Consider the following 11,549-nt stretch of genomic DNA (forward strand, 5'->3'; position numbering starts at 1 on the left):
TCCCGAACGCACAATTCGACAAGATGTTAAGGAAACGGGTACTTATTTGCATATAAAGGTCTAGTTTTAATCTTACGATGTCGGGATTAACAACATTTCATTGCTCATGTTTATTTAGGTAATGGAGAGAATGACAGCATCCCGGTGATGTTCCTTAAAGCATAAATCATTCGGTATAATTGTGATTCCAGGAGAATTGTACTTAGTGCTGAGTATGTGCTCTGCTACTGAAATGTGTTCCCCGATTGAGAACATAAAGCAACTGGTCTACGTGGTGAAAATGTACACAGACAAGATCAAATAGCGTGGCAGTGAATCTTTGAGCTTTCTCGGTCCGCAGTAGACCACATCAGAGGTGGATCCAAGGGAGGTTTGGGGGATTCCCAGTGTTTTCAATAAGAGCTAGGTCTCACGTCCCAGACCCGTCTGTCGTTTGTAAACGACCCGCCTGTTTTTTTCCAACCCGCTTTCCTTTCAAAGACTGTGACATGGGAACCTCCTGTTTTTCAAAGGGACTTGTAAATTTTTTGTTGAAAACCCTGCTCCATGTTCGAATTTCTGATTGTGATATCGATCGTATCAATGATGAAACTAATCACAATTCAAATCTCACTGTATCGATTGCTGTTTTGGAGTCTGCCAGAAATTACTGTAGGTGGTGCATTAATTTTTATGAATGATTGCTAAACATTCTCAATTTCAAATTCAGTTTTTGATACAGGAGAATGTATTTTTCATTGAAATACAGAAGAAACCGCTTGACTCGCATCTGCTAAAATTGCCGGTTCCGCCCCTTCACGTTCATGTTTGCAATTAAAATGGATAAGCTTTGAAAGATAGTACTGAAATCGGTCTGTATAAATTCTTCAGAAACATTATTTTTATATGTATTCTTTCAGGCCCATGCTAAGAGGAAGTTTTCGGTGTAATGAACGAACCCCCTATAATTATCAGTTTAAAAAGTCAGACCCAGACGTGGGGATGCTGGTGGAATGACGAAGCTATATACGATGTGTGTAGGGCCGGCGTGAATTTCATCAGCGGCTACAAGCGGTCAATATGAAAATTTGTAAACATATAATTTCAATATTCAAATGTTTTAGAAAAAATGTTCGATATTAGAAGTATGCAGGTTTCATGAGATTAGCAATTTATGATAGCATCTGTTGTTATACGGCTCCGCGTTCTCTGATGGCAAGTGTATAGGTGAAAATTCAATTCAATTCTTTATTGATTTTTATTACATTGAAATTCCGGGATAAAATTCCCAAATTCAATAAATACAAATTTTAAAATAAGAAAATACAACATACAAGACACACGGGTAATTCATACAGAATAACAAAAACAAGTTATTTTAAATGACAATGTCTACTTCAACCCAGACTCAAGACTAGGATATCGAGTGACAGCCAAACCCGTGTGGCCCGGGGACCGGACCGGCTGGCTAGGCCACACGATATGCTCGAAGTCATGATGAAGCAGACATCAGAAGAACTCTTTCCTCAACCATGGAGGCAATGAAGTTGATGACCACCTTAGAGGCAAAAGTAAATGAAGTCGGTCGCAAGTTATCAATTATTGACAATTTTCGATAAAAAAAATTAAACCACTACTGGAGTCGAAGACCTGTATCATCTACCCAATCGCCAAAACTCATAATTCCCCAAATTTTTTAATACTTCGATTTCAAATTCGCAATTCCACATTAGCTTATCCGAGAAATTCTACATTTTTTTCGCAGGCGTCAAATAATTTATTAAAATTAATTTGCTTGTTTATATTGACGCTATCTGTATCTGTTTACTGGAAACTAGCGCACTTTATGGATGGAGGGTAATACATAATACATAGACTTTCGGGAGGCGAATATTATATTTATATGATATATATAATATCTAGTTCGGTGACGATTTAGATTATTCCGAGTTTGAAATATTTCAATTGACAGATGCATAAGTGACATCCAGGCCGTCCCAATACTACATCTAGCATATACTCAGCGTTTAACGGTTTCCAACAAATGATTAATGAAAATCAATCTTTAACGCTCTCAAACATCTCACAGAAATCTATACAAATACGTGTCAAATTCACATTTAATTTCTTGCGATATATCAATCGAACAACGCTACACATCACTATTGAGATACAAGACAAGTTTATGAATAAATGAATCAGAACTCAATACTCGTTCGATATATAGAATATCATCCACAACCTTATGGCCGCCATGACCTTAATCGAGAAAACGAAATGCCACAATATCAATTCAGCAAGGTACTCTTTAAGTACCTTTACGGTATTTCATTTTTTTGCGTAACAATTTTTAAAAAGAACATCGCCGCCCAAACTGTCTCAGAATTGCCTCTCAGTTGATACAGACTTTATGGGGTTATATATGGTAATATGAGTATAGTTTTGAGGGTACGGTATTATTAGGACGTTACAGACGCACGGCAAGACAGGCAAACGGACTGGATGTGTGGTTGCCACATTCTACCCAGCTTAGTATGGAACCAATAAATCAATAGGGAAAAGAATGTTGCAGTCGTCAAGAGATGATACCTAGATTCGTGTATGTCATTCTCGACGTCATAGTTTTCATCGCGGTCTCGTTATTTAAGTATATCCACATTTCTGCCGGTCTGCGCTGACGTTGCATTGCGGTGCAGTTCAGAATACAGTGCAGTGCGATTCAACGCCTAGTGGTTTGGGATACGGTGTGTCACCGTGTGGTGCAGTGCGGTGCGGTTCGGGGTACGGTGTGTTACGGTGTTGTGCAGTTCGGCGTACCGTGTGGGGCGGTACATTTCGGTGCGGTTCGGGGTGATGCAGTGCAGTGTGGTGCAGTGCGACGCGGTTCGGGGCGGTCGTGTATGACTAGTAGCTAGTCAACATTCTCCTAACAATTAACCTAATCAAATCAAAACGGCCACTTATCAACCTTGTGCGTCACGCAGCGCTACACGTCACGCTCGCGACTTCAATATCAACACCCTCTAGCGACACCTAAAGGTAGCAAATCAGCAGCCCAAGGTGCCCGAGTCGAGAATCTGACGCCTGGCTTCCTTCAATACGGCAAAGAGCAACTAAAATCGGAAACAACGCTGGGCTGAAGTTGATGAATGAAAAAATATTGAAATGTTTGGTATCTTGGTAGAATATCCGCACTCTGACGGGGAGAAAAGAAAATAAGTTTAAAAACTCAATTTCAAGGATTCAAATCGAATTCTTTTTATCAAGAATTAGAATAGAAATACACCACGTTTCGAACTTTCAGTATAAAAGATCATCGTCAGGGTGTCACTAGATCTCGGCAGGTGTCACACCTGACGATCGTAACATCGTGCATTTTGATTTTAATTCTTAATAAATAATATTCGATATTAAGCTTTCAAATCCTGTATATAGTGGATTTTAAACTTATTTCGCTTCGAATTTACAGTCAAAGCTCGTAATACCGCCATCCATGATACCGCCAAATTCACCTATCGCCAAGAATTTCCTTGTGCACAGTTCATTTGGTAGCTAACGTATGTACATAGCTCTCGTTATACTTCCTCTCACTCTCTGCAATAACGCCAATGCAACGTAGTCCTATTCAAACCCATAGAAGAAACATTCGTCATACCGCCAACGATCTTTCCTCAACGACGTTTCCAGTCTTTCGGTTAAGAATCGATACATGTGATTGGCAGTATCACACGTGTACTGTATCATTTTTTGACTCCATATAAAACGTTACCAGTAAAAGTAAATCGGATTGTTCGGTCAAAATGGTGGATGTATGTACGCGATGCGTCTGATATAAAAGTAAGACCCTGACATGGGGATGTTGGTGGATTGACGAAGCTATCTACATCTGTGTAGGGCCGGTGTGAATCTTATCGGCGGCTACAAGCGGTCAATATTAAAATGTGTAAACATATGATTTCAATATTCAAATGTTTTAGAAAATATGTGGTCGGTATTAGGGGTATGCAGGTTTTATAAGATTTATATCGATTAGCAATTTATAATACCATCGCTGTCGTATACGGCTCCGCGTCCCCTGATGGCATGCGTATCAGGTGATAATTCAATTTAATTCTTTATTGATCCTCATGTTCAACGTTACATATAAAATTCCCAAATTTGATAAAGTAACAAATTTCAAAATAAGAAAATACAATTTACAAAACACAAGTTACAATTTTCAAAATAAAAAAAAACAACATACAAAACACATGCGTAATTCAGAGTAACATAAACAAGTTATTTCACTAATTGACAAACCAGGCAAACAAATTCACTGATTTGGGGATTTATTTTTCATTTTGTTCTGAAGGCACTATCCAGAGCCATTGAAGGTTTGAAATTGTCATATTTTCCAACAGATCGGGAACCGAATTGATACTTTGAATCTTGCCGGGGACACTGACCTCCGCACTGTGGAATACCCTCTCTCTCAGAACAATGGATTTCATATAACCGAAATTCCGTCACCTATCCCTAGCTGATGACACCGTTTATGGGACTTTTTCCAATTAGTTGGAGGTCCTGCCCTAATCTTGAAAAAATGAGATACTGACCTAATTGGACACTGACTCCGGCTTTGCACTATGGAATACCCTCTCTCTCTCAGGACAATGGATATCATATAAATTCCGTCACCTTCCCTTGCAGATGACATCGTTTATGGGACTTTTTTCAATTAGTTAGAGGTCCTGCCCTAATCTTAAAAAAAACGAGATACTGACCTAATTGTGCCTATTTGCCGATGCCATCGGCTAATGACTCATGGTGAATTTAACAGATGGAAATCGAGTTGATTTATTCACAGGGAAGCGAGTTAAAGTGTTCACAGGGAAGCGAGATTGTCAGTCGGTTTCTGTCGATTGTTATTACGACTGCAATATTTACTATCTCCGCAGTTAGACAACTTTGCTTTGTGAAATTTTACACGAAATCGCTACAAGTTAGTAGATTAAATAGTTGTAGTGTTGTCGTTCGATTTGTATTCAACATTTTCTGGTGTAAAAAAGAGAGACAAGAGTTATGAACAAATCAACACCTAAATTTAATTAATTTGATTCGAAAAGTCCAATTTAAATTTAGTTCTTTCTGTTTGACATGTTTTATTAGCAATTAGGCCTAATTATGTTGTGTGAAGCAGACTCCAGTGAAAATATCACTGGCATCGAACCAAAAAATACGGCACAGATAAACCCGACTGATAATAATCAACATTTATCAAAAAAACAACTGAGAAAATTGAAGAAGAGAGAAAAAATCGAAAGGTTGCGGCCGATTAAAAGGTTCGTTCAGTCCACCAGGACGGTCAATGAGACTCCAAACATTCGTCAGAAATAACGAATTAAAGATTAATTTCACTTGTAGGAAAGAGGAGAAAGAGCGTCTAAAACAGAGAAGAGCAGAGGCGAGAGAGAGGGGTGAAATATTGGGTCCGACTAGAAAAACTCTTAAATCGAACACAATGAAAGATTCTCAGTGTCAATTACGGGTGGTCATAGATTGTAGTTTCGATTGTTTCATGACAGACAAGGTAAACAAATTTGGAATTGATTCATCGCATAAATTTCTATTTACGCTTATTTGACATTAAAACTCTAGTTTGTAAATGAATCTTTTTGGGGATGGATGACTAATTTTCTTCTTCGATACTTTCTTGAAAGTTTTTAAGGTAGCGCCTTAGTGTGCATGTGCAATGTCAGTTACCAGTCGCAATGAGCTATAGGATATATTGCGTTTACAGGAATAATGCCATGTTGGCATTATAGTACACAGGTACCCGGTATAATATGCGATATATTCCAATTTTTTCAGGCAATAAATTCTTTAACTCAACAAATACAAAGATGCTATTCAATAAATAGAAGAGCACAAGATCCTTTACAGGTCTGTAAAATTATTTAACCCTCTCGTGAGTCGACTGACACTGGGGAAGGAAGCGCTTTCCAGATAGTGAAAATAGACTTCATTTTTGTATTTTCAGTTTCATGTTTGTGGAGTTGATGGTAAAACGAAAGATCGTATGGAGTCGATTGGTGATTATGTGAACTGGGATGTATGTACTGGAGCTAGTTGCACAGTTCTACACTTTCTAGAGCCACTTCCTCAATTCAGGATATAGTTTTCGGTTCCCTGAGCTGCAGTTCCACTATTCATCAAGTTCAGCAAGTTCCTCAATTCAAGATATACATGTAGTTATCAGATGCTGGGCCGGTACCACAGTTTTGTAATTAGCCTATCTCCGATATACCGGGGGTTGACGGTAGTTCCATGGTGTAGCTTGCTCCTGTGTAACTGTGACCTAAATTCAATGATTAAGGAAACTTTTTCTGTGCCCTTCTGAAAGTTGGCTAGAAATTCCATTGAAAAAGGCTTAATTGCAAGAAAAATTACTAGTTTCTCTGGCAATTCTATCAAAAATATCAAGCCTGATTCTTTAAAAAAACCCAGATTTAAAGCAAAAAAAGGTATTCTCAAACAATGTGTTTTTACTAATAATTTGACACTCGCAAGGCATGGTTTAAATGTAGAAATGCCCTTATCTTTACTTCAAATACCATCTGGAATTGCCCCTAATCTAGAATATGATCAAAAAGGTTATAACGCTTTGAGAAACTGACCACATGGGCTTGATTTTTTTGCCCACTTTGGGACTTTAGCCCCAGCGGGCTATTGTGTTCACTTTTCGTCTGTCGTCCGTCTGTAGACAGAATCCAGTTATTTTGGGTGTTTTGAAGACGCTTCAATGTAATATCTTGATATTTAGGTTACGCATGTATCTACCCTAGACACACCAAAAACTGGCCCTTTCAGAATCAAGATGGCAGCCATTGTTGTTTGCCAAAATCAGCACTTTTTACACATTTTTTAACATTTTGAGGGAAATTTTGAAGACGTTTTTTGATCAATTACCTTGATCTTTCGTATATATTTGAAGCCCCAAAGGGCTCATCAACATAACAAAAATTGGGTCGATCGGACTCAAGATGGACGTCCTATGAACTTATTAGTGCCCAAAAATATCAATTTTGGCCCAAATTCTGAGTCCTGTAGCTTCCTATGTTCGCTGTTTCTCATTGCAATTTGTGATGGGTATTCTTTGGAAAGGGATGTTTTAAACCTGACACACGTGTTTTTGATCTGCCAATTATCACGCAATTGGTGGCCATCTTGTGTCATCAGTACTCATTCGTAGGTGGGGAAAAAGTTTTTCCACATTATGGTGAGTTTCAAGGTCATTGGTTTTGTATATGGCCACCAGGGGGCGTTGAATGATACAATAACTTATTATTTCTATATAATACTTGTACCTTTGCAAAATTTGTTACCACAATCAATTACAAAGTTGTAGCTCATGACATTGTCTATGATTGTGGTGAGTTTTAAGGACATTTAAGGAAGTTATTTTATATGGTCACCAGGGGGCGTTGAATAGGCCTCTAGTAGAATAACTTAGTATTTCATTATTATATTGGTACCTTTGCGTATTTTGTTTCCAGGATCGATTGCAAAGTTGTAGTTCATGACATGTTCTACGATTGTGGCGAGTTTCAAGGTCATTGGGTTTTGCATATGGTCCCCAGGGGCCAGGGGGCATTGAATAGTAGAATAACTTAGTATTTCCATATTAAATTGGTAACGAGGCATATTTTATTATCATAATCAATTACAAAGTCGTAGCTGCTGACATGTTCTATGATTGTGGTGAGTTTCAAGGCCATTGGCTTTTGTGTATGGTCACCAGGGGCATTGAATATTGAAATTGTTAGATTGTTGAGTATTTGAAACCACTTCCTAAGTGGGCATGGTGTCCCTGGACCCCTAGTTTAGTGAATTACAAACTTGTGATTGATATTCCATGTGTAACTACAATATAGTGTATTTGTTGCAGGTCTATTTTAAAAGCGAACCATATACTGACTGTTTCCACTCAGATGAAATAGTTTATTTAACCAGTGAATCTGAGAATATCATCACTGAACTAGATGTAAATAAAGTGTATATCATTGGAGGTTTAGTCGATCATAATAAAGAGAAGGTCAATATTCAATTCTAACAAAAGCCGCTGATCAAGTACCTAACCAGAATTTCAATTGGATTGTATGCGTGATTGAATTTATTTTCTCAAGGGATTGTGTTATAAATTGGCAGTAGAGAAAGGATTATCACACGCACAGCTTCCAATTAGTGAATTCATCGAGATGAAAACTAGAAAAGTCTTAACGATTGACCACGGTAATGAGTGAAGCCAAACATTAATTAACGACTCAAAATAATAGTTCATATATATACATATGCATATATATATACATATATATATATATATATATATATATATATATATATATATATATATATATATATATATATATATATATATATATATATGTATATGTATATGTATATGTATATGTATATGTTATGATCAATGATTAAGTGAAGGAAAGAAACATTATTTTGCATGACTGGATATCCGATGTCTTATTGCTTTTTTGTCCGATGTACAAGAAGGAAAGGGGTTAAGCCATCTTTTATGGACAGCCCCTAACTTTATTATCGATTCCACTTCATTATTCAAGTAATCTTCAATTAATATTTAGGTTTGTGAAACATTGTCCGGGGTTATATTCCCTGTTTATATGAAATGACTATATCGTTTCAGTGTTTGAGATTTTATTGCGTTTCGAGGAAACTAAAAACTGGGAGGAAGCATTTTTTAAAGTTTTACCTAAACGTAAAAGAGCAACATTGAAATCAATTATGAATAGTACTGATCAGAATGAAGGAGAATCTGAGGAGCAGGAGCAGCGACCCGAGGAGCAGAAAGTAACGCAGGAGCAGCAACTGGAGGAGCGGAAGGAAACTGATGGTGATAAGACAATAAATTCAAAAAATAATTTAGATAATTCAATAAACGATTCAGTTTTAAGTGATATATGTACCACGTGATTCGTAATTAAAATGTTAAAGAAAAGTATAAATTATCATTGATTATTTGTGTTTTTGTCTAGTTTTGAGGATCGCTGAGGACTCTTTCAACATTTGTACCCAGAGGGACTTGTACGCCTAGTGCCCTTTTAGACCACTTAAGTCCCAGCGGGTATGGTGTTCACTTTTCCTCCGTGCATTTGTCCGTAGACGTAATCCAGATATATTGGGAAGTGTTAAGGAGGATTGTCTTTATACGTACATTTTGGTTTATACGTTTCTACCTTAAACACACTTGCAGCCCAAAAACTGGACCAGTCGGAATCCAGATAGCCAACTGGCAGCCATGGTTGTTCGCCGAAATCAGTTCTTCGAGACATCGTTAAATTACATGGGAAATCTGAAGTCGCTTCAATCTTTCGTTTGTTTGTTACCCCATGGTCAATGAACAGAAAAATTGATCGAACCCTCGACCTTGACGATCATTCAAGGCATTGGATAATTGATAGTTCGCATTTAAGATTTCTAACAATCCTATAAGATTATGAACTGTTCACATTTTATTTGAAACCATACCAGAATTTGGATGTACCACACTCTGCATATTAGATCGGAAGGCAATTAATAACATCTAAACTTTCTTAAGATTCTCATAATGAATTCATCATTTGTTACTTATTTAATCATTTTCATCAAACGGGACGACTGTCGATCTATTAAAGGGGAACTGCAGTCAAAATTATAATTGGCCATTCATTTCTACTCTTGTTGTTGTTTAGCATAATGCTAGTTGAAATTTCCAATTCTTCCTTATTAACTTGTATACAACGATTTTGATACTGTTATCAGCAGAATTTACGGCAGATGAGAGCCACCATATTTTAATCAGCGAACAAACCCCCTGAAATTTTGCTTTCAGAAATTCAGTTCGAAATATTCGGGCCTTGGTTTTCGAAATTTAGATACAATTTTCATGATTTTTGGTTTACCTTTGTCAGCGATATGAAGTTGGCATTGAGCTTATTCATGTAAAATGGCGGTACGTTTTTCTATGTGAGCATTTGTTTCATTGGTTCGGCACGAATAATCGATGCGATTGAAGACATGGCGAACCTCCGTCGATGACATGGTCAACATTGTTAAAATTCTACGAAAAATTGTTTTTGGCGGGAAATCCTTAGCTCTCGCGTGTAAAATTGCAATTAACTCGATGGGGGGGGGGGGCGTTGTCTCTACGAACGAATGTGATTGGCTGTTTTTGGGATATGCGGGGAATTCCGGCGCTGGGAAAGCCATAGAATGGCGAACGTTTCAATGGACTGATACTGTAACGCTGCTTGCTGGCGCGTTTGACATTTCATCAGCAGAACATGAGCGCTGTTTTCTGTTTGATAGAATTTGTAATAAATTGTAATTTCTTGTGACCAGAAAATACTAAGCAGCAAACTATAGGTATAGGTCGAGGTCTGAATATTGTAGTGGTAAATTCCAGGATTTAAAACGATATAATATGCCGATTTCTTACTGCACCGGCATTTTAGCTTCCGCGGCCATACGTTCAGCCACCCTCTGATATGTGACATCATATGAATTTTATTTGAATATTTTTTCATATTATGAAAAATATCTCTTTGAATATATAAAATAGTTTCCATGCCGCGCCTACCTATACCCTACGAAATTTTGGATGTGGACCGTAAACAAATTTATATCTTTTGTCTTATTTGACTACAAAATAATCCTTTAAGAAAGATAAAATATAACATTTAAACTTGTAGAACTTTGAAATCACGAATTAAAAAGATTTTTCAAGCAATGCCCTTACCCCAAACAACCTCTAGCTTTCAAGGTAGACCACATTTTGCCCATGGGCAATTAATTGGAAAATGAAAAGTGAATTCTCAAATGATATATTCAGATATTTCTTCATATTTCTAAATGAAATGATGCTTAAGTTTATGTTATCGAAAAACAGATCTAAGAGCTAAAATCTATTAGCTAAGATCTGTCCTTTTTCAATAGAAAAGTGCCCCTTTTCACGGCGAAAAGGTGCCTTTTCTTAAAAAAAGCTCGGGTTGGGCAGGGCTTTTTAGGAATAAATCTGTTAACATAGTTTTGCCCTTTGTGTCTGGTGATATGGGGTGGCTACAATACATGTATAAACATTTCAAACGTCAGATAAGATAAGATAACAATGTTGATACAGTTGCAAACGATTTTTCTATTAGATAGGTACACCATTAAATTTTGAAAATAACTTCCTTGATCAGATGCATATAACAGCAGATGACAGTAGGTGCCATTTTAACTGTATTAAAGGATTCTTGGGGGATATCACTAGAATTTTTCTCCCGTGCCTTATATTGCATCCAACATATCCAGATTTGAGAGATCGTTACTCGCTCAAATCAGGAACGGAACCCTGGTGATCTAAAAGATCGAAATTGGATGATATCTCAATATAAGGCTCGAGAATAGAATATCATTTTCGTAGCGAAAACGAGGTAGAAAGTGAATTTCATTTTCCATGGAATGTCCTCAATTTGAAACCGATCTGTTTTACTGAGTAAAGGAAAAGATATTATTGACCCTCCTTTTAAAAACCT

At 37.1% G+C, this 11,549-nt stretch overlaps 1 protein-coding gene across 1 annotated transcript; it reads left to right on the forward strand.

Moving 5' to 3' along the window:
- The first annotated feature begins 4,925 nt into the window (after nt 1-4,925).
- LOC141904000 (tRNA methyltransferase 10 homolog A-like) lies at nt 4,926-8,966 on the forward strand. Its single transcript, XM_074792428.1, has 8 exons — nt 4,926-4,960; nt 5,128-5,300; nt 5,383-5,548; nt 5,830-5,901; nt 5,999-6,070; nt 7,907-8,053; nt 8,145-8,250; nt 8,678-8,966. The coding sequence occupies exons 2-8, from the start codon at nt 5,143-5,145 to the stop codon at nt 8,962-8,964; spliced, it is 1,008 nt and encodes a 335-aa protein (XP_074648529.1). The 5' UTR covers nt 4,926-4,960; nt 5,128-5,142; the 3' UTR covers nt 8,965-8,966.
- The last annotated feature ends 2,583 nt before the right edge of the window (nt 8,967-11,549 follow it).

The sequence above is a fragment of the Tubulanus polymorphus genome, chromosome 4 (genome assembly GCF_964204645.1).
Source record: "Tubulanus polymorphus chromosome 4, tnTubPoly1.2, whole genome shotgun sequence".
Lineage (NCBI taxonomy): Eukaryota > Metazoa > Nemertea > Palaeonemertea > Tubulaniformes > Tubulanidae > Tubulanus > Tubulanus polymorphus.